The 22,779-nt window shown below is 35.5% G+C and overlaps 1 protein-coding gene across 5 annotated transcripts; it reads right to left on the bottom strand.

Moving 5' to 3' along the window:
* Positions 1–3,348: 3,348 nt before the first annotated feature.
* On the bottom strand, positions 3,349–22,089 carry G2E3 (G2/M-phase specific E3 ubiquitin protein ligase). Of its 5 annotated transcripts, none has more exons than XM_085301652.1 (16): positions 22,017–22,083; positions 19,587–19,645; positions 18,906–19,003; positions 16,343–16,444; positions 15,645–15,769; positions 14,592–14,757; positions 13,777–13,883; positions 12,340–12,456; positions 11,035–11,159; positions 10,801–10,933; positions 9,967–10,092; positions 8,526–8,836; positions 7,700–7,881; positions 7,016–7,188; positions 5,265–5,464; positions 3,349–4,756 (listed from the first exon to the last, which is right to left on the bottom strand). In XM_085301652.1, the coding sequence occupies exons 2-16, from the start codon at positions 19,621–19,623 to the stop codon at positions 4,524–4,526; spliced, it is 2,235 nt and encodes a 744-aa protein (XP_085157778.1). In that variant the 5' UTR covers positions 19,624–19,645; positions 22,017–22,083; the 3' UTR covers positions 3,349–4,523. The 5 variants fall into 5 exon arrangements, with proteins under 5 accessions (XP_085157778.1, XP_085157782.1, XP_085157779.1 ...); XM_085301656.1 differs by having other exon boundaries at positions 22,013–22,041; XM_085301653.1 differs by lacking the exon at positions 22,017–22,083 and adding an exon at positions 21,537–21,999.
* Between the last annotated feature and the right edge of the window lie 690 nt (positions 22,090–22,779).

Here is a 22,779-nt window from a genome sequence, read left to right as displayed (position 1 = left end):
CCTCGGAGGGGGGAAACGCGCCGCATCAGAAAGCCACAGCTCTGAGGATGAGGGTGCATAAGGTATATAAAAAAGGTATATAAAAAATAAACATGTTAACCCTCTAAGTGCACATAAACTCGAGTTTATGTTTACAGAGAGCAGCGATGCCTTCTAAAGCTGCAAAAGATTAACAAAATAAAAGCTCAAGCAGCTCTTGGRAAAAAAGCTCCATGTATAATACAACATAGTATAATACAACATAAGTAATTTAATCCTTTATTGCACTTAGAACAAATACATGACAGTTCTCTCCCACAATAAATGACTGATAAACACTGATACTACAGCTGTCAAGTCGGATGCTCCTTGAAGCTGCAAGGTTGCAGGCACTGATCCAGCAGTTGATGAAGTTAGAGCTAAAGGGTTTTACAAAATTACCATCTTCTTGTATAATAATACTCTAATAACCATATCTTAAAATCCCACATTGTTTATATGATAGAAAATTACTCGACTGCATTGTTTTTACATCCAACTACTATTTTGACAATAAAACTTACGCTTTAAAATGCTCTACCACAAAGTACAGAATCACGATAAACTTTACACATTTTGTAACTTCCACAGTTGCACTTTCCTCTATTTGAAAGAATAAGTTTTGATACTATTTTCAAAACACATGAAGAATGTGATTGACAATTTTTGACATTTCTTTATATTTTACTCTACATTTTAAATACATCAAAAGCCTTAGCTCTGTTTCTGAGACAGAAGACAGAAACCTGAGCTACAACACACAACGCTTTTAAAGTACAAATTAATTTTAATTTCTTCTCATTGTGTAATTCTTGTAGCTGTTAAAAAAAAAAAAAAAAAGCCAACATCTTTATCTAGCAGGCATCCTTTACATGGGTAAGAGTAAGTCATGGAAAACTCCTATACTCTTAAGAAAAAAAGAAAACAAAACAAAAAAACAGATTAAAATACTTTAGCCCCTCCCCCCCCCCTTTTTTTTTAATTACATGTGCTTGAAGGGACCACACTAAAAAACTCAATAATACTAGTCTAGCATTGTTTACTAGGAAGTGATCACTATAAAAAAATAAATAGCTTATTGGACACTAATTCCAAAGGAAAGCTTATTAGGCTTTGATGCAAAAACAAGTGGGTGAAGTTCTTTGGCAAAAAGAACAAATTTATTATGAACAAAAAAGAAGTCCATAGCAGTCTCCTGTGGCCCTAATGATGAATCTTACCATAAAGATGTAGTTTCTGTAAAAATATATTTGGTATGCAATAGCTTCTGCAAATGCTATTACTCTGGTGTTACAGAAATACTGATATAAAAATAAGCACCTTCCCTGATTTCCAGCTGTGCCTTATGTAAAAKGAGGAAATTACCTGAGAATATTGCACTTAAGTGACCTATTCTATCAGTTAAAAACATTATGACAACTGTTTTGTGTTTTGACAAACTGGAAGTCAGCTTATTCAATGCAATTATAATTTTAACGAACACTTCAAGCAAAAASTTAAGATTGGCATCTAAAAATAAATGCTGAAAATGAGCAGAAAAGTTCATCTCCTCCATAGTAGCATTCAAGAATGCAACTTGAATATATCAAAGAATATTTTAAAATGTCCAGATAGAGCTAAACAAGTCCAAAAGGAGAAGATAATTTTGTCTTGGACATGTTAGTATTAAAAAAAAAAAAAAAGGAATAGGTTTTGTTCCAAAAAAAATCTTTGCAAGCAATATTAAAGGCTGTTGGATGTTATCAATTCTACCTTCTGCTATAGCACTGTAGGACAAGACAAATTAAGATTTTTTTCTTACAGCTACAAAAATACGTTAGCTTTATCTTTAYATAAAACGCATAACTGCTCAATGTAAAACTGATAATGTAAAAGCCACRAGCCCTATTTTTATCTAGGTTTTTTCTGAAGGTTAGTAGTCTCATGACCAACTTTCTTCTCCACTGAAAGTCTTAAAATGCAGTTTATTTAGTTCCAAGTTCTAAACCATTTCCCTTGCCATTCCAAGTAAGTACCAGGAGTTCAACAACTTCTCTTGAAAATTATTCACCTACTGCTTGCTACTTCTCCACGTTCTGTTCTGTCAGTACAGAAAAGTGATGTAACGTCACAGAAGACGTTGATCTCTGACTAGGCAAGAAATTAATACTGCACTTTGGAAACCGCTTATTTTTAAAGTATCATACTCTATCTGCAGCAGACTTGGTGCTGAATTTAAAAAAAAAACATTAGCATGCAATGCAAATCAGTTTGCAACAGGTTACCTTCATTATAAGACTATTCTACAGGCAAATAAGATTATAAAGAAGTTACCGGCAGTATGACATTCAAAGATTAGGAAAGGAGGGCAAGTATGGAATATTACAGGAGAAAAAAAAGATACAAAAAAATACAAAGAGAATGAAAAAATACTTAAGACTATAAACAAATCAAATGGCATTTTCTAAGAGCTTATTRGCAAATCTCTAGATTTAAGTTTATTTTGAAGGGAACCTAATAAGGTTTTAGCTCAGAACCAGGAAAAACACACCACTGGCTCTGTCTTTCTTTAAAATACTCTTAGTTCTGATGAGAGAGCAATTACTTTCAAAATAGCTAAAAATAATCTCATGTGAAATGTAAAAATGTCTGACCTAAGCTYTGGAAAAACTTGGTTAAAGAGACTTTAAAATTAAAAAACAAATACTATGCACACTACCGCCTCACACTTGTAGAAATAGGTCTTTTTAAGAAAATGTAGCACCTTCTCCAAAATTAAGAAAGAACTAAGATACTGCAGCAGCTTAAAAATACGTAGATATTTTGAAAACTTTACTGAACTGTACAGGTTTAATATCCATCAGCTTTTTCATCTTTAAACTTTCATAGCACGGTCCCAAATAATGAAAGTCATGACTACTGCTTCCACAGTTCTTTTGTTGCAGTAGGTCATTCCATAATTACCGTTTAGTAATACAACTTTTTAATGAGAAGAAAAAAAAATACAACAAAGGTAGCTCCTATTAATAAACCAGTATCTAAAACTGGGTTACTTTAGGCTTCTTTTAAATGACACTCTCCACTTTATGATTTAATGTGGATGTGCTTTCCTGCCAAAACATTCAAAAGGAAAGTAATCCTGCTTGTATTTTCAATTATAAACAAAATTTATTAACAGAAGCGGATGATTACTTACTTCTCGGTATTTTGAAGAACATAAAGAGGTTATACATACAGATTGATCTATATATAGATGTACTAYGTATAGATCATAGTATAGAGGACCAAACTAATACAGGAAAAAACAATTTCAGAAGACTTAAAGGAAGATTTTTTAAAAATGGATTCAAGTTTCACAGTTTGAATATCAGTAACATTAAGGTTCCATATAGGAATTTTACTACTGATAACACTGAATATTCATTAAGGCCAAATATTTGTTGATCCAGACACCTGTAGACATACTGATTTTTCATAGCTTATTATTTATACAAATACTGCAGAATTACAAAATATTTTATACAGTTCAAGTTGCTCAAAATGCAAATTGAAAAGAAGGAGCTTAGAATAAAAGCTAGAAAAAAGTGTCAAGCACTCAGAAAAAATTTGATGGTTGACACTGTACTTTAACAGWTCAGTTTCAGGACATAGTCCTACAAAAATACTGACTTCATGCAAGAAGTAGCACCATGTTCTAATGAGCAATAAAATTTTATGCACAGCTTTCATAGTCAATGATTTTTATATTTATTTTTTTTWAAATCACTTACTTTTGCATATTAAAGATTTACCTCAGCGTTTGTTTTGGCTATATGGGAAGTTAACAATCATCATATAACAGTATAATGCAGAAACGTGTGCAAATGCCAAAGATTTTATTTAACAGCAAAAACAAGTTAAAAAATCAGATTTTGTTCTTGTACTTATTTTGTCTCGATTTTCTCCAGATTTCAGTAATATTTTAATGCACTAAACAACACCTTTACAACTCCATGTTTCCTAACTTTCATAGGCTTAAAGRAATCAAAATGTAAGTGAATCAATGAAAAGATTACTGAAAAAGTATATATGGAACAAAAGGAAAAAACTGCATCACAGTTTTACTTGAGACGAGGCTCTACAGCAGTTATCTTAAAAATGCACCTGATTGGACTTTGAYAAATAAGTTACTGAAGTATGTAATATATATACATATTTAGGTCTTGGAAATAGCTAAAATGTCTCGGAGATATGTAACATTTCACATCTGTCTATAGCAAGAGTACCAATTTTTAAGGACTGTGCTGCAAGAGACTGCTGGCTCTTGAAGCCAACTTCAAACATGAAGATGATTCAACAGAAAGTATCAAATTTACATTTGAAAATTATTTTCCATCTTGCACGATTACTACTTTTAGCATATCTTCAGGRGGAAAACTGGAAAGAGGCAGAAAGCACGCTGTCTGAAAATGTAGTAACAACTTGCAAGCACATACTCCCACAGAAAAACTGAAAGTTTTCAGCATTCAGTTTCATAACAAAAATACCTATTCTCTTTCTACTCTTAGTGTGTTTCTGATGGTGAACTCCATTTTGCTTTTAAACTGCTCATATGTCTTTGTTATTGGGAGCTCTAGGCAATTACGGAGTCTGTTTCCAACAGGATACCTTTTGTGCAAAAATTTAACAGTGGGTTCAGGATCAAAACCAATGGGTGGTATAGAAATAGAGCCTGTTCCAAAGAGCAGAATGTCCTCCAGTGTTATTACAGATTCTCCACCTAAAAAAGAGGATTATTATATCATCATTTCCTATTATTCAAACTATATCCCATATGATSTTAGACAGAACAAAACAAAAACAAAATAAGCCTGTGAAATTTAGTTCAGAAAAATCTAAAGTCAGAAGAATCTCTTCTGCAAGAAGGGAGACCAGTGAAACCCATTTTCTATCCGTTCTTATTCTGAGACTAATTAAAGAGGAGCTTACAAGCAGAGCCAAAGTAACAAGATTAAAAGGATCTYTCTTCTTTGCCACTCAACTTATTTTCTAAAACTGACAAGAGTGCTAGTATCAATCTTTCAGCTATCTACTTTGCTCAAATTTGATTGTAATTGGGCAGTTTCAGAAATTATGTTTGGGAAGGAAGAGGGAAAAGGAGAAACAGTTACAAGGTTTTGAGGTCACTGTCAGTTTATCTACCACACCAAACTCTAAAAACCAAATCCTACACATACAGCAGCTCCTAAACACCCAGAACAGTGAAGAAATGGGGAAAAATTACTTACTTTCCACATCCTGCAAATAACCCATCCAAAAATCRGCACCTTCAACTTTATTTTTATCTGATGAACAATCAATTGTAAAGAGATCACAAAGAGTTTCTGCTGAAAGTCTTTCAGGTTTGTGACAAAATATGCTGGAGAACGCATCTGGATGCGCTTGCATTTTCTCTAGCACACCGAGTGTTTTTAAACCTTGCTTAAAACTAGGAGCAAAGAAAAGAAAAAAGAGGCTACATCAGAAAGTATGTAGGTAGTTAACTCTACTCTGTGTTTTACAAAGCTGTAAGACTGGCAATAAGAAAGTTTCTAAATCTGTACACTGTCCAAATCTTGTCAATAAGGTATACATAGTACCATTTTATTTTGATCTTGGAAAACTAGTTTAGATTGATAATCAGATTGTTAAAATCTGAGTTTGTGTGGAGTTCTTTGGGAAAATGAGAAGCAATATGCAGAAATGAGCTTTTATTTCTCTGATGCTTGACTGTATGAACATTGTCTGCTTTTAATTTTTATGCGACAACATACTGAACCTGTSTGTTACAAATAGCCCCTTTGAGAAAACAGTTTAAATTCCTTGTCTTCAGGCATGACTAAGTCTCTTAAAAGCTAGWCTTCACTTGGCTTCTGGAGTCTGCACGGTATTACTTACATATGTTTTAACAGCAGCTCTGCAGGTTCTGCTGCATAAATTGTAAAGCCAATTTGAAAGGTGCTTAACTATCATATTAATTCTGAATTAAAATTTGACATAAGCTGTCTACTCATTATTTAAGAGATCAAAAGGCTGAATCAGTAAAATTCAGMACACACACATGCCGGGATTATCCGGTCAGTGATGTACAATGTTAAGGGCCAAAGCAACTAACTCGCTCTTCATTTACATTTAGATCTTGATAATAGACACAAATTTTCTCTGCGCTTGCTTTTGTGCATATTAAGGCCATCTCAAAAATATCCAACAACAATTTTCCTCCATAAACAAGCAAGCTAATTATTGCCTTTACTTTTTAACTCACTAGTTCAAAAAGTGAAAAATAGGTCAAACATGCCACAAATGGCTTTGACTGAAACACTACTCAAGTCTAAGTTGTCAGAAAAACCTTATATACAGAATCAGTTTTTCACAGCGCTTTGGGAGATTCAGTCAATTCAAATTTGTCCAAGGTAACACCATAAATGCATTAAAAATAAGTCCAACCACATTTACTGGAAAAATTAAAAGCTTCTTTACCGAGCAGATGAATTCAATGGACCAGATGCCCCCCCCCCCCCAAAAAAAAGATCAAAACCTGCAACTTTCTTAGCTTGCTGAAGTCATTGCCTCAGCATGAAAACATCAATTTCAGAAACCAAGTGGAATAGTTGGGATACTGTTATACTTAACAAGCTTTTCAGAATTGCTTACACTCTGAAGTAGGCCAGCCTACATCTATGCACACAATCACCATGATAGTGGCATGTACCAACACCGTAGTTAGCACTCTGGAAAACTCATTTAATGTCTAAAAATATTTAAGACTTAAAAAATTCTTACTTTGAGCAATTCTGAATTAAAACCAAATATGGATTTAATATGCAAAGGTCTTTTTGAAGCTACAGTTTACAATTGTCAGTCTCCCCTCTTCGTAATGTTTAAAATACAAGAACAGAGAATAAGCATGAATGTGTAAAATTTAGTTTTAGCAACATCTTATTTAGTATTTCAGTAAGGAAAAATCCAGCAAGTTTAAAAACTCAYGAACAAAACAAACCTTTCCAAAGGAGAAATAATTCTCTTGATTACATGATGGATCAATATGTCATTCACCAGCATATTTTTGTCACACAAAGCTGTTACAGGTCTTAAACATCCAGCAGCAGCAAGAAATTCATAGCAGTCATGTACTGTTGACTGTAGGTTGGATAGACTATTTGAATACTTTATCTGCATCAGAACATAAGAGTTATAAATGTTATTGCATGTACTTATATGTAAAAGCAGTTTATTTGAACTGAAGTTATATTTAATAAGTCACTCGTTATAGACCYGAACAACTTTTGTTCCTTTTAGTAAGTATAAAAAACCCATCCCATTTCTTTTATTCAAAATAGCTATSAACAACAATTTTTATACAAAAGCAGATGTAGCTGTGAAAAAGTCCCACTGCTGGCCTATGTTATTCTACCATGTAATACTAGTTAYACTAAAGAAGAACTATGGCTGATATTACTGGTAAAATTTCCAACAAAAGTAGAATTAACCACACACAAGTGTGGCATTATCACTGAYCACTATTGAGGTAAAACATTTTAAAGGCTTATTATGTCTGAGAAACAATTTAAACACAATTCTGATTTACAAGTTCTAAATTCTGAACCACGTCCTATCTAAATTCCAACCAACAATCTAGTATTTTCAGGTTCAAAAACAAGAATGTGCTAATGAGTTTACTTACCTTTTTTATTGTTTGTGCTACACCAACATCAGCAACATCTTCCAAGGCTGGTTTCACRTTCTCTGGACCATAGACAAGACAAYTGAACAACGTTTTGGAAAAGAAGCCAAGAGATGGGCCACCRTGAACCAAAGAAACTGCAATCATTTTGCCAGCTTCAAAATAGAGATTCTCTTTTACAGCTGCAAACGAAATAAAGTACATGTAAAAATCTGTTGTAATCCTGACGAATTTGYAGGAAGATCTCATAACACAATTTCTTCTCAATTTAGGAAACATCACATATAAAGTTTGTCATTTCTTGCTGGTTTAAACAATAAAATTGGTAATTTTTACATAGAAGTACCAGCTATTTAACTCTTCCAGTCCTACTGAGGTTTAGGAGGAAATGTAGCTTCCTCTTCCAGATTATACCCAATGTGCATTTTATTCTCAGGCATAAGAACTCAAAAAAATCTAGCTTTGGATCTCTAGGGAATATGCTTAGGATAAATTTTCTAGCAATTTGAKAAAAGTGAGCATCAGAATCAGAAAGGAAGAAATTAATTTGCAGAAAACAAATACCTAAGTTCCGAGACTAATCGTATGCTTACATTTTTCTATTGCTTATTATCAACTTTTTCAACTACACCAAACATTTAAACTATCYGTCTTTAAACAAATGTGTTCATTATTACAAAAAACCCATACCATTTAACAGTAAAATCAAAATGATACACTAAATTTTCTATCTTTCGGGGTTATGATTTTTAGCAATCACACTGAAATTTCTAAAGTGTTTAAATTTACATAATTACATTCATTTATTTTTGAACAGAGCATTTACCTTGAGAATCAAGGGATAGATTCTTTACAGAAGAGCCCTCAAACAGTGATGAGTTCTGAAGATGAAGCATTAATAACTGGAAGAAATGATGTTTGGATCCATCAAAACTAACTGTCTTGAATCTGTTTTTGCAGTTTGTGAACTTTATTTCAATGGAATTTGTAGGATTGAAGTTGCGCTGTCTAAATCCCTTTAAAGCACTGTTCCAGATATTTTCTGTATTGATGTTAAGCCTTGAAGTTTTTGTATTAACTTGTAGCTTTAATTCCTTCAGTATATCAGATACTTCCCTTCTTTGCTGTCTTAGATGCCTACAAGAAAGTTGCACGTATTTCCACATGATTCATGATTAACAGCAGTTATACTGAAAACACTGTAAATTCTTTTATGGGGGAAAAAAATCTGCTTGAACACTTTGGTACCTTTAGATRGCACCCTAAATTATACTAGTAAAACATTTCATGCAAGTTCTTTGAATTTTAACTCTGAYCTGGCAAATTACTTTAAAGAAACTCTTAAGAATTTGGGGAAAATGGAAATAGAACTAATTACTTTGGTTTAACATGAATAGTTATTTTCTTAAATGAATTATTGCCAACTTATATAGTAAGTATATACAGTATAGCCCAACTTAACACTTGCACCATCATTCCAGTTTTGGATAACAAGCAAAAAATTGAAGAAATCATCATGTTTGCGTTCAAGAGTTGTTTTGCAACCAAGTTAGAATAGCCTATCACTTGACAGTCCCTGTCAGCTATTCACTAGTATTTCTTTATCATCATAATCAAAAATTTGGGTGGAACAAGTGGTGCAGCTCATTAAAGAAAAAAAGGGAAAAAAAAAAAAAATAGGCCCCAGTCAAATAAAATTTTCATTTTCTAACTCTCAGGGAAAACTATTTAGGTATACCGTCTACTAGAAGTAGTTAATTCCCTCATCAGAATTTGGTCACATATTATAGGTAGAATTCATGAATTAGGTACTAACAGTAAGAAACAGTTTTGCATCCTTAAATATACTATGTTAGAACATGTTATTTAACCACTGATTTTAGCAAAATCACAAACTAGCCCTTGCAAATGCAAAAGCACTGAAAATTCACAACACGTTTACTTTGAAGAAAGTAGCTAGGATTTTTTTTAATGTCCTCCAAAAATGGCTAATCATGCTGGAGTAACACAAAATATATATTCCAGATTTTTGATCCCTTCACTGCTCAAAACATTTCAGTAAAATTTCAATTTTTATCCCCTGAGCAYTTAGAAACAGAAGCCTTTACAAACTTATGACTTCAGTTCTTAAGGGTAACGATTCCATTTTTTTTTAGTGACAAAATTATTATTAGGTACAATATGAYTGGGCTATGTTCTGTAGAAAATATGACTTAAAACCAAGCACTAGAGCATTCTTCAGGGTAAGAAAATTAAAGAGAAAATACTTTTTCCTCAGTGACCAGTTCCTGTTTGACATGAGTGGAGATAGAGACATTGWCATTCTGTTGGATGCTGGAAGTTCTAGGCGCGAGCAGGGAGTCAAGTTGCTCTGGCACATTATCTTTGATGATCTACAAGGAAAAAAAAAATTTTTAAAGAGGAGTTACAACTGAAGAATGCATGAGCACTTTTTATTTGAAGATAGAAAAATATTCTCCTCTCTGTTCAGTACTAAATGTYATTTGCATGTTCATTTAAATGAAGTCTATCAGTAGCTGAACTACAGTTTTAGAGACAGTATGCAGTGTTTTCATTAGGTCATGGTTTTAGGGTCTATTTAGTTGCATCCTATATAAGAAATGGAAGTCCTGACCAAAACAGTAATTAAAAAAAAAAAGATTTCAAAATACCAGTTTACATGGACTTAAACTGTATTACTGCAGAGAATAATATGATTTATATCTAAATTTCTAGCACACTATTACTGTGCTAGAAAAAACAGAAAACTGTTAAGCAACCACAGCTTGAAGTTTTGCCATTTGTACATTCAAATTTTCCTCTAAATTGTTTAGATTGCTTGTAGAAGCTTCTGATTTTACATGTCAACCTAAAAACTGGTTTAGATGCCACTCAATGTGAATTTGTATGCAGTCAATAGCAAATCTATGCAAAATTTACAGCTTACTCAAAACTTCAATCCCTAAACATTTTTACTCAAGTTTTGCTACTTTTACTGAGTTGCAAATTTGAGTCTTTCCTTCASAACAAGCCATCATTTCCTCATCCTAAGACATTATGTTATAACCTGTTTCAGTTTGAAAACAGAAAGATTTACACACTGGAGGAGATAGCTGTGTTGAGATCCAGATGACTGCCGAGGACTCTTTGGAGAAGGCTCTTCCATCAAACAAGTTGTCCCATCTGTCTTTTCAGAAGTAGCCAAAGAACGCTTTTGCTGTTTGCTATAGTTCCCTGTACAATTAAATTAATATAGTTTAATGAGTTTGCTAGCTGTTTATTTAACACCTGATTAAAATAATTATTTAAAGTCACCATAACATTTGTAACATTACCTGATTTTGCAAAGATACTTCTGCACTCCATGCACTCCCAATTTTGTTCCCATGATTTCATAGATGAACAGGCCAGGTGAGTGCCACGGGAACCGCAACACTGACAACGCTTTATTTCCCATTTACTAAAATTAAAAACTCGTGTATTTAGAATTAGACACAAGAATAATGGTAATTAGAATGAGGAATATTCAACAATAGATCTGATCTAGGCACTAAACTAACAAAGATTAACTTTTCAAACTAAGGGAAACTTTCTTCAGAGAAGATGTAGTCACTATTCCAGCATACAATGGGAAAAAAACCACCCATGTTCTAGCACCTTGTATTAAAAGAAGCTATGAGTTACTGCCCCCCCCCCAGCCATGACAGTAGTTTGCAGTTAGTATTTTCAGCYCATGTTGCTAGCCAGCAACATCCCTCTCATTTTACAGGACCCACTCCTCAGCATTTCCAAATGCCAAATTTTGTACAGTAAGCAGATTATCCTTACACGTTGTGAATAAGATYCTTTATTAATGACAGTACTTAAATATTTGTTAAGTTACTTGTCTACATTTATTACACTTTGCTTAAGCATATTATAATGGAACAATGTGATACTAGTTCAAACACTGGAAGCCAAAGGTATAGCTCTTAAACAATAAGACAATCCTAAGACACGTAAGTACGTAAGAATGATGCTTGGTCAAACCTGTACAAAGAAAAGTTAACATACCTGTCTATGGGAAATAACCTACCACATTACAAYGGAAACAAATTTGCAAGGTAGGGGCCCTGCTTGATAGCTTTGAGTATACTAATCCCAACAGAAGATACAGAAGCAGCACACAAATAAAAATGATAAACAAGGCAGAAAATGAATGCATTGAGTGAAAATTAAACAAGTGGCAGAGCAGAAATGGTCTGTGATCACTCAAGCCTCTCATTAAGAGATCRCCGTATTTTTAGCTGCCATTTGGGTGCAGAGGATAGCTCACAGCCCTCCCTCGTTAAGTGACTGGAACTAGCGTCCAAAACACTGACCAARATCACACTGTCACTGGCAGAATTTTCTAACCAAAACCTCACTTTCAATAATATAGACTCAGTTGGCTATCAAGTGGTACAAAAACTTGATTGTCACTCATAAAGTAGATTTATCATACACAACTACTTATAAGCTAGGTCTAGCTTCCCAGTTTATTTGGAAATAGTGTCTTGACTTTAAACCTGATGCTGAAAAGTATTACAGAATGTAGGGAGATGTAACTTGGCACAGATTTTATTTTATTTATTTATTTATTTTAAAGACAACTATCATACCTATCAGGTTCATTATAGTCTCTTCCTTTCTTGCAGAGACATCTTCTAATGTCACAGTGCTGATAACATTGCAGTAGTTCTTGATATGCATTCTCTTCAAGTTCCCAAGATGCATCCCTATAAGCAATGACAACGTGGAAATCTGTGGAACTCTGTTTAAACTGGTTACTCTGTCTTTGAAAAAACACAATTTCACCTTTATAATAGGTGCATGAAGATGGGGCAACAGGAATCAAATTATGTTATTTCAGACAACAATCGTGTAATATTTGGACAACAGACAACTGGGAAAGGTGAAGAAAAAAGGAAAACTAGGATGAAATAATCTTGCAAGACTGAAGTCAATCTATAAGATTAGCCCTCTTACTAATTTCTAAGCATTCTGGTTTTTATATTACTGGGTATCACAGTAATGTAAACATCTATCCTAGGAAATCAGTCTGACATAAGGTAAGATTTTTTTTCCTGATAAAGTACATGAAAACTCCCTTTATTAAGTCTTCACATTCCCACACCAGCTACACAGTGTTTTCATTTTCCACTGTCCAGGGAACTCCTGAGGTAGCAATAACACAAATTCTACCCTAAAATATGCACTGGCAGACTTTTCACTGCCTAACAATAATTTGATTATTTGTTCTGTCTCAATGCTTGTTCCTCCYGTCTCATATTCCACTTTCTCATAGCAGACAAGAGCATTAGTTTTGGCAGTCCAATGAAATTATCACCAAAAATGGTATTATGAAAGACAACTCACTACTTGCCAGGCCAGTATGGCAAAATACATTAAGTATTTTGACTGCTCTTCCCCAAAATCTTGTATTTTGGTCTCAAGAGGGAATTAACAGTCTTTGAAGAGACTAACAGCTATTAAAGCATAATTCTACCAAATAAACATTAATGATTAGTTTTTGCTTTATTTTGAGCCCCACTAAATGGTGGAAACTATTGTAACAATCAGCTTATAATTTTGGAAGGTGTTTACATACTAAATACATCCTTACAATCCCTTGGAAGAACAATGAATAGATGAGTAATCACAGGATGATAATACTGGATGGACAGAAATTCAAATACATAATTTAAAGTCAGTCTGACAGAGAAAACACACTTATCAACCTCTTGTGTTAGTGTGAAAGGATCATATTTAAAAAAAATGTCGAGATCTTAAATGTGTCCCTGGTTGAATGACTGCATTGAAAATGACCTTTCAAAAAATTAAGTCTCCTGCTCTGCGTTTGAGGTGACTGATTTGACCTTCTACATTTTGATGCATGAAAGGAAACAGGCTACTTTTTACTAAAACAAACACTTTTACACTGAAGTTAGTGCTGAGGTTTCATGGGCTTGCAATTGTACAGAATAAACAAAAAAATTGTTTCATACCTTATCAAAGTAAGTTTTTATAAAACAGGGATTATTTACAAAATTACTTACTTTTCTGGAATGTGTATGCCCATTCTCAACATTTCTTTCTGAAATTTGTCCTTGTTATTACATACTGTACACCTAAAGAAAAACACCCCAGCACTCAACGCTTGATACTGTGCCAGGAAAAAAACAAAACAAAAACCAAACCAATTATTGAATTATTACCACTCATAAGATGCCAACAAATAATGCTTCCGTATCTATAAGCATTTCATTCATGCTTGGGTCAACTACTTGACTTCAAAGCAAATGTTGGGTATTTTCTGTTCCTTTAGAGCATAAGTGACTTAGTTCACATCCAACAATCAGGTTCATAAACAAAAGCACACTCTTTCTTTTCAGTCAACTTCTCCAGATCTAGGAATTTTGGCTTACAAAAAGAACTTTCTAATTTATTTCCAGTGATGGGCTTGGGCAAAAAGCATCGATTATGGTTAAGTGACATTTTTAGCATTTAGATTCTGTGTGTTGTGACCTGGAAGAAGGTAGCTATATAGATTAGACTTTTTCCTCAAATACCCGAAAATAACTAAAGCCATGAGGTGATCACACACGCAGAAACATGGAGAGGGGAAAAAAACAAAAAACAAAAAAAGAAAAAACCCAAACAGACCCCCACCACATCCTTCTTGCGAGACTCCACTCTCCAAATTGCAATTCTAATATCATCTCTCTAARCTAGCTTATTTTCACATCTATTGCCAACATTAATCCCACGTAATTTTACCTAATTTTAAGCAGCTGTTCTGTTACTTCAAATAAGTAACAAAAATGTGATCTCCATGAATGCACAGAGAAAAGAAAGGAAGGACCTGCATTACCTGCAAGCATTCGCGATGAAACCAAGCATTTTTACAGCAAGGACTTTTCAGTACACTGTACAGTGGAAGCTGTTCAACCAAATCCAGGCATATTGTACACTGTGAAGATTCCTTAGACTCCTTAACTGAAAACTTTTGGACTGGTTTATGTTCCCAACAGTAAGACCTAAAAATAATCATTTAGATTTCTCTTATAAAAAAAAGATTAAGAATGTTTATCATAAAAAATAAAGATAGCTAAATTAATATCCTATCTTTTTATTTGCAATGAAGTTCCATTTTAAAATAAACCCTTTTGAAAAGGCATTGTTTTCCCATATGCTTGACTCTACTAAATATGACTCACGTTTTTACGCTGTTAAATAACTGCCTCCCAAACTTCCATCTACCAACCCTGCAAACTCAACTTCCAGTAGAAAGAATAAAAAGTCTTATCAAATGCACTCAAGACTATTTTGACTACCATCAGGATGTTATAAAGATGGTAGTAAAAGAAAATAACCTTTTATATGTACGATATCAACTCCATTTCTCCGGTAGTCTCTTCGATACCAGTTCCAGAAGTTTTATGTTTTGAAACACAATGGAATGGCATACAGTGTGTTTTGACTGCTGAGAGAGGCAGCCAAACCAAGAGAAGGAAAGAAAGGAGCAAAAGGTTCTTACTTGCCATTTTAACAAACACAGAATCACACAAACCAATGTGTGTGTATGGGGGGGGGGGGGGGGGAGAGAGAAGTGCCCTAAACATTTTATAATTACTTTCAAAATTCGAGTAGTTTTATAGACAGTTTAACTATTTCTAGAAGCATGGAATTATATCTTTAAAAGCAATGCAAATTTAGTTTATATATATTAGGTATGTAATGTAACTGCTTGACCTTCACATGTTCTACAAATCAGTTATCCACATCATTTATACTTCATATAGTTTGAAACAATGTTTTAATAGAAAAAGCAACTATGTAAAAAGAAATCATATCCTGATTAACAGAAAAGTATCATCATTATGAAAGTGAAAGAGTAACAAACCTTCCCCCCCCCTCAGCTTACCTAAAGTCTTCCATGAACTGGAAAATACATTCCTTTTGGACCCCACAGGGATAATGGTAGCTTCGCTTGCATTTGGGAGCTACACATCCAATTGAAGCACCTTTCTTCTTACAGATATTACATTTCTAAGAATAATTTGTTTTAGAAATAAAAGAATTAAAGTCCAAGTAAAATTACAGGAATATAAACGAAAGAAAACCAGTAAAAAATGTGCAAGAAATAAAGTATCAGTAACAAACTATTAGGAAAGCCAGTAGGAATGATGAGTATTTGCTTGCATTTTAGATTTATTTCAAATCTTAAAGTTATATAATTATTTTACAGAATTTCTGATTGTGTTGACTGTGACATGGAAGCTGAAATACAAACTATTAAACTGGTAGCTACACTTTAGTTACATCTACAAAACTATATAAGATCAGTTTAAGACTTAACAGATGTTGTGAGGCAAGGCACATACAATCTGCTGTCATCCATTTATTTACAATATAAAGAAAAATACAGGTTTTGTATTACTGTCCCTTGCTGCTTCTAGGAACCCAATATAAACATTATTTAAATCGTCTAATTTAGATGCTGGTATAGGTGCTCAGCACTGCCCACTGGGAAACAAAAACTAAAAAACCCACAGATGATAGGAACTGCACTTAATAAAGAGTTGATGSTTTTTCTTTGTAAATCAAATACTTAATTCTTACCAGTTTTGCAGCTCTATTTACTTCTTTTCTTATATCTGTGATTAAAAAGCCGTATACACCTTCATCTTCTTCCCCTCGCTGCCAAATGCCACTTGACATCAACTACAAAAATAAAGCATTTTTTTTTTAAAAAAAATACATAAAGTATTAAGATTACCTGTGCCATGTTTGTTGACTAACAAAGAAGTGTTCTAATATAGCTTTTATTGTTGAGTAGAACAGGCTCTTTCTGGCTCCAAGTACACTGACATTGAAACCACTGCTGAAGTCTGTCACAGCTGATTTATATTTCTAAGAGCTTTATCATATCTAGTCTAGGCCTAAGGACTCTGAAGCATAACATCAATAAATGTAATTTACTTTAGATTACAGGTAATTAATTCTATTTTATAGATACATGCAATGATTAAAAAACTGATCCAAAATAACTTGGTGTTTTTGTCTGGTATGAGATAACAGAGAAGCGTAATCACTGATACAAAAATGAATACAACAACTATACAAATTAGCCTGCTAYTTGTCATTATCAAAGATCAATTCAGGAAGTATATATATGCATGCAGACAAGCAAGAATCATTGAGTTTCATACTATCGAAGTCCTATGTGATATTGTAAAACCCAAGATGGTGTATTTTAACTTCCTTTTTGAAGTACAGGGACTACTCGGATAATTATCAAACAATTACTTTCAGTATTTAAAACTTCAGAGAAAAAATTAGTTTAATCCATTCATGTGAATGGGGATTGTGTTGAGGAGATAATGAAGCACAGTGGGATCTATACTGAAGGGTAACCTAAGAGGAAGGCAATTCACTCAGGAAGAGGATTAAGTAAAAACAGAATCAAATTCACTGACAGCTCAGAAGACTGAGTTTAGATTCAACAGTTACTTAGGAAGGTAATTACATCACAGACTTCGAAATAACTAAAAGTTTTCATGACTACGATACCTCCTATACACATTCTAATCTCGTTTTATGTTTTTTTTCCCCTAGAAGTAAAATTTCAATATGGCACTATTTTCTAGCCATCTTTCTTAACACTTTTAGTCTTAAGAAATGTGAAGTTTCATAATAAAATCAATTAGGAGATTTTTCCAAGTATCAGACATTCAAACAAAGAAAAACGAAGAGATACAACTAACTAGCCTCTTTCTAGAAAAACTGTTTTCTTACACAGTCCTCACAAATATTTGAATAAAATTACTTTTTTTTTCCTTTAAGAGTTAGGACCAAAGCTAAGTGATATTTGCAAGCTCCTTACAGTAAAGTACCTTAAAAAATAGTAATTTGAGTCTTTGATGCATCAAGCTTCTTGCAAAGTATGCCCTTTCTTAGCTGTTATGCTCCATGAGGAAAAAAAGTATATAGTCTTTCCCATCTGCCCCTTCTTGCACCAGAAAAAAATTCATGTGGCCTCATGAGACAAAATTACCACAAATAGACCTGAAATTATTTCTCACTGCTAAAATTTTGATTTAAAAAAATTGCATAACTTACCTTTTAAGGATTCAATATCCAGCCTTTTCAGTCATCTGCAGTCAACGCAACCCTCAAAGAACTAGCCAGCAAAAAGCCCCAAATCAAAACTGTACTTGATACTGCTCAAGTAAGGTCATCTAGAACAGTCTGCCCAGAATCATGTCCAGACAGCTTTTGAGTATCTCCAGGCATGGAGACCCCAGAACCTCTCTGGGCAACCTAGCCAGGGCTTAGTCACCCTCACAGTAAAAGTTCTTCCTCTGATTCCAGCAACTTCTTGTGCTTCAGTTTGTGCCTGTTGCCTTTTGTCCTGTCACTGGGCATCCCTGAGAAGAGTCTGGCCTTCTCCTCTTTACACTCTCCCTGCAGATACTTAGATGCATTGATAAGATTTCCCCCCAACACAYTCCTCTTCTCCAGGCTAAATGGTCTCAACTCTCTCAAGCCTTTCCTCATAAGACAGATGTTCTAGTCTCTTAATCATCTTAGTGGCCCTCCTGAGATCTTATTAATCAGCTTGGAAAAAAAATTTCAAACACTATTTGTTTTAAAACTCTTTTTTGTTAAATAATTTTGTTTTAAAGAGAAATTTAAAGCTTACAGTTTGAAAGGTAGTTTAAGTAGAATATGAATTTCAGAAACTGTCAAGTGTGATTCAAAGTGTTCAAGTATAACTGRTATCTGTAACTTTGCCCAACTTTTATTAAACTGTGACATACACCATAGCTGTAAATTATCAGTAGGTCTTATACTACTAAACTGAGAAGTGGAATTTTCAAATATAAAATTGTTGACGTTAAGATGTACCTTTGCTGCTGTGACTGTTTGGGAGTACTACCTAAATTAATTAATTGAAATGGAACACAAACAGAATTTAGCTCCGAATAAWAGCCTGCTGAGATTTATTTACTTAATTTGCTTTACATGAGTAGGTACAAACCTTTAGGCCTACAAGTCAAAGCTGACAGTTCAGTTTTCAACAAGAAACAATCTGGACAAGTAATTACTACTTAATAAGCACTGCATTTTCTTCTTCCTCAGGTAAAACAAATGAGCTCCAACATCAACATCAAATACATACCAAACAGTAATAATGAACAGTGAGATTGTATTCCACATATGTTCTTTTTTCTCCATACTTTTCAGGGCAGTCATCTGTCCGTCCACAGAGAACACAGGCTAAAATATAGATTTATGTTTTAGGATGCTTAGTGATAAGTTTAAGTACTTTTAAAACGTATACTAGTTTTAAAACACTCAAGGATTTGAGACAACCTTGGAGTCAACTCAAACCYTGAGTATTTCCTAATTTCTGCACTTCCTAACCCACCAATGTACCTCTACACACAGTGTATCAATCCTCCCTTTATGTCTCAGTAGAAATGGAAAACTTTCTTTTAATCTAGATGTATTTTCAATATTCTAACATCAAGAATGGTCATAGTAATGAGAAAAGAGATACTGCTTCAACCTAAGAAAGAGTTTTGAATGATAAGTCTCTCACACAGCTATGTGTAACTAGGCACATGAATTCCCAAGGTTACTTTTTTAGAGTATCTGTGAAAAAAAATGTATGAATAAATCCAAGGAAATTCACAGTACTTATTTATTTTTAATTCACTGAAATATGTTGTACCAACATAACTTGATTTTTGAAAATTCACCCGTTCTTTGGAACCAAAATAACAATGAGCTGCAAATTATGTTATGGTGTATAACTGGTGTTGGAGATGTGTATGAATATGATAGAAATCTTACTTACATGGGCTTTGAACGTCAAAGTGCCCGTTTTCATTCATTCTAATGAATTCTTCCAGCTGTCTATCATGAAAAAGAAATGATACATTAAATACATCAAGTGCATTGAGAATGACCATCATACTTTTCCTATATACTTTCTTTTAAATTCAAAAAGTTTCAAGACTCATTAACATTTTTAAAATGGGAACAACAACCAGAAGACTAATTCATCTGYTCTTCTGAAAGACAGAGGTTCAGAAAGCTGGATGAAGATGTTCAGAAGAAATGCACCCAGACCAATGGAGCATGTAATTACTTCTCTCTTATTTCCTCAAATTATCAGCAAGATGCTTTATTTTTGTATTTTCAAAGGAACTACCTGCTGTATTAGACTTTTATACACAGACAGAAGAATTTATTTTCAACATTGAAAATAATGATTCAAGAACAACCAAGGCAGTAACTTCTGATCAAATTAAAGATTTTATTAATATGAGTAACTTAATGAGAAGGAAAAAAAAATTCTCCATTGTTTGGAGAAAACGCAGGATCCTGACATATTCAAAGAACCACAATTCAAGTCTACAAAAAAACATCGAGGAATGCAAGACAAGGAAACACAGGAGAACTTGCACTGTTTAGAACTACGTTTTATAATCTAAAGAGAAGAGTAATTTGTTTAGAAACATCAAACTTGCATTTCTCATATGCCTGTGCAACAGAGCCCTCCTAGGAACGTATCTGAAGATCTTTGGCCTGCTATGGAACTAAAGAAAACATAACAAGAAGTTCAGAAGACAAGAATTATGGCATCATTGCCTGCAGATCCATGCTTGACCTTGCAGGCAGGTAAACAGCTTCCTTAAAACACCTTAAAGCAAGTACAAAGGCAAACGACAGCAAGTTCAACCTCCAAGCTGGAAGTCTTACAAACTTCCTGCTATCAAAACGTTCGTACTTACAAATTAGATAACTGCCAGGTATGGCTTCAGGAACAGCTCTCAAGGTAATCCCAATTACTCCAAATACAGCATTACAGCCATCTGAGTGGAGTTTTAGGAAAGAGTTTGTGCCAAAGAGCAAGGAGGGGTGTGGGGGGGAAGGAGGCAGAACTCTCAGGCATAAGCAAGCATTCTTTAAAGGAACCCAAAGTAGCTCTAATTTTGCAGAAGACACTCTAAAAGAAACACAAAACCAAGCAATACTATAACCAAGTAAAGACACCCTTAAGAACACACGTTGCAGACAAAATAATGAAATAAGAATTCTGTTCTCCCAGATACAAACTTCCCCTTTTCTAAATTAGAAAATAAAAGATACTGACTCAGGGACATAGGAAAACACAAGAACAGCTTACATATTTTCCTTTCTCTTTGGGATTTCCCCCAAAAAGGTCACAGCTCTAAGTCTACTAGAGTAACACAACAGAATATAAACATCTGTAACACAGCAGAATGGTATCTCAGCYCAGTGAGTGTTGAAAAAAGCCCTACAAGATGGAGAAAGCACATGCTTGGCTCAAAACAACCCGCTCCCTTCCCCCTCTTYCCTAGCTCCGGCAAGGGAGAAAAAAAATGCTCGAAAAAGAAAATTCTTCTGCCATTCTCAAACTCTTTCAGGAAATTRAGTCCTACAGTTCGAATTTACAAGTTAAAGGGCCTGTGAGAACAGCCATAGAGGCTCCATGCATAAGTCATACAGTGCTTTCTACAGAAACAAAGCAATTCTGTATCAGCCTATTTGCAAGACAGGCACACATTATCACCCAATGTTTATAAAACTAAAGGGTAAATAAATCTTATCTACCATGCATAAACAAGATAAGCCAATTCGTCGGAGTGGCGCAAAGTTTTGCTAAGTTCTTCTAGAACTGTCTCTTCACTGCTCCASAATGCAAACTGTTTTTCATGTTTTTAACTGGAGAATGGAAAAAGTAAAAAAGTAAGAGGTAAGATCTCAGGTATATATTCACCTTGCTACACCTCCCCGGTACCGTCAGTTAACCGTGTGTCCTCGATCTACACCTGCGAGGCTCTCCGGTACTTCTCGCGGTTTGTTTACAACAGCGCTACGTCCTGAAAGTAACCCCTTACCGCCGGGCAGCGCAGGAAACGCAGGAAAAACCACCCCAACAGAGCACGATCCATAAGGCCACCTACTGCCCGAGCCTCGAAAGGCCTCGGCCACGAAACGCAGGGAGCRCTTCTGAGAAGGGCAACACCCACGGCAGCGCCGGCGGCAGGAGCCGCCCTTCCGCGCCTGCAGGGAACGCCGACGGCCGCCGCCAGGGCCTTCGGCCGGCTGCCAGGGCAGCCCAGACCGCCCCGGCCCTCTCCTCAGCGCCCCGCCTAGTCCTCCTCGCCCCGCGCAAGGCGTCGTCAGCTCCGGGCTCGGCCTCAAGAGGACTGAACCTAAGGGCAGCAGGGCTCGGCCCCAGCAGAGCGTTACTCACCGCCAACCGCCGCCGCCGCCCGCGCTAACTGACAGACGATTCAAACCCCAACATCCACCAGCGTCCCGGAAGCGCCGGGCCCGCCCCGCCCCCTGCGCCCCGCCCCCTGCGCCCCGCCCTCCATCCGTCACATCGGCACTTGGCCGCTTCCGCCGGGCGCGCCGCTTTGGCGGCGAGGAGCTTTGCGATCTCGGCGCTCGGCTGGGGCTGGCTGGCGGCGGGGCGCCGCGCGCCGCTTGGGGCCGGTCCGGTCCGGTCCGGKCCRGKCCAGKCCRGKCCRRGCCAGGCCAGGCCAGGCGGTGGCGCCGCTGGGAGGGCGCTGGCCTGGCGGCTGCTGCGCGCTGGCTGTCGTGCCGGTGGGGGAGGCCCTTTCTTAACCAGGTACCCTCTTCGAGGGAAGAACTAACCTGTGAACGTACCTCGGTGTGATGCTTTCACGGATCATTTTTTATTTATTTATTTTATGGGGGAGCCTCAGGCATTTTCCTGTCTTTATATGAAAAGCTGACAAGTAATAGCATCCTCCTCTGAGCAGCGAAGTGTGGCAGGCCGCCGCTGAGGCTTCCCCGGCCTTTAGGGCCTTTCATACCTAATTTACATGGCTGTTCACTCATAGAAGTTGAGAGAGCAACTAATCACATCCTTATTCTTCAATTGTTTGTCGGAAAAACAGAAAAGTGGACAGCTTACCTTAGCATTTTTTTTTTACCATGGTCTTTCTTAGTTCTTTCTGTTTTCACTTGTCCCTTTGAAAAGTACTAGC

The sequence above is a fragment of the Rhea americana genome, unplaced genomic scaffold (assembly GCF_003343005.1).
Source record: "Rhea americana isolate MKP2758 unplaced genomic scaffold, rheAme1 scaffold_18, whole genome shotgun sequence".
NCBI lineage: Eukaryota > Metazoa > Chordata > Aves > Rheiformes > Rheidae > Rhea > Rhea americana.
Note: the sequence above shows the minus strand (reverse complement) of the source record. Positions and strands in the feature narration are given on the sequence as shown.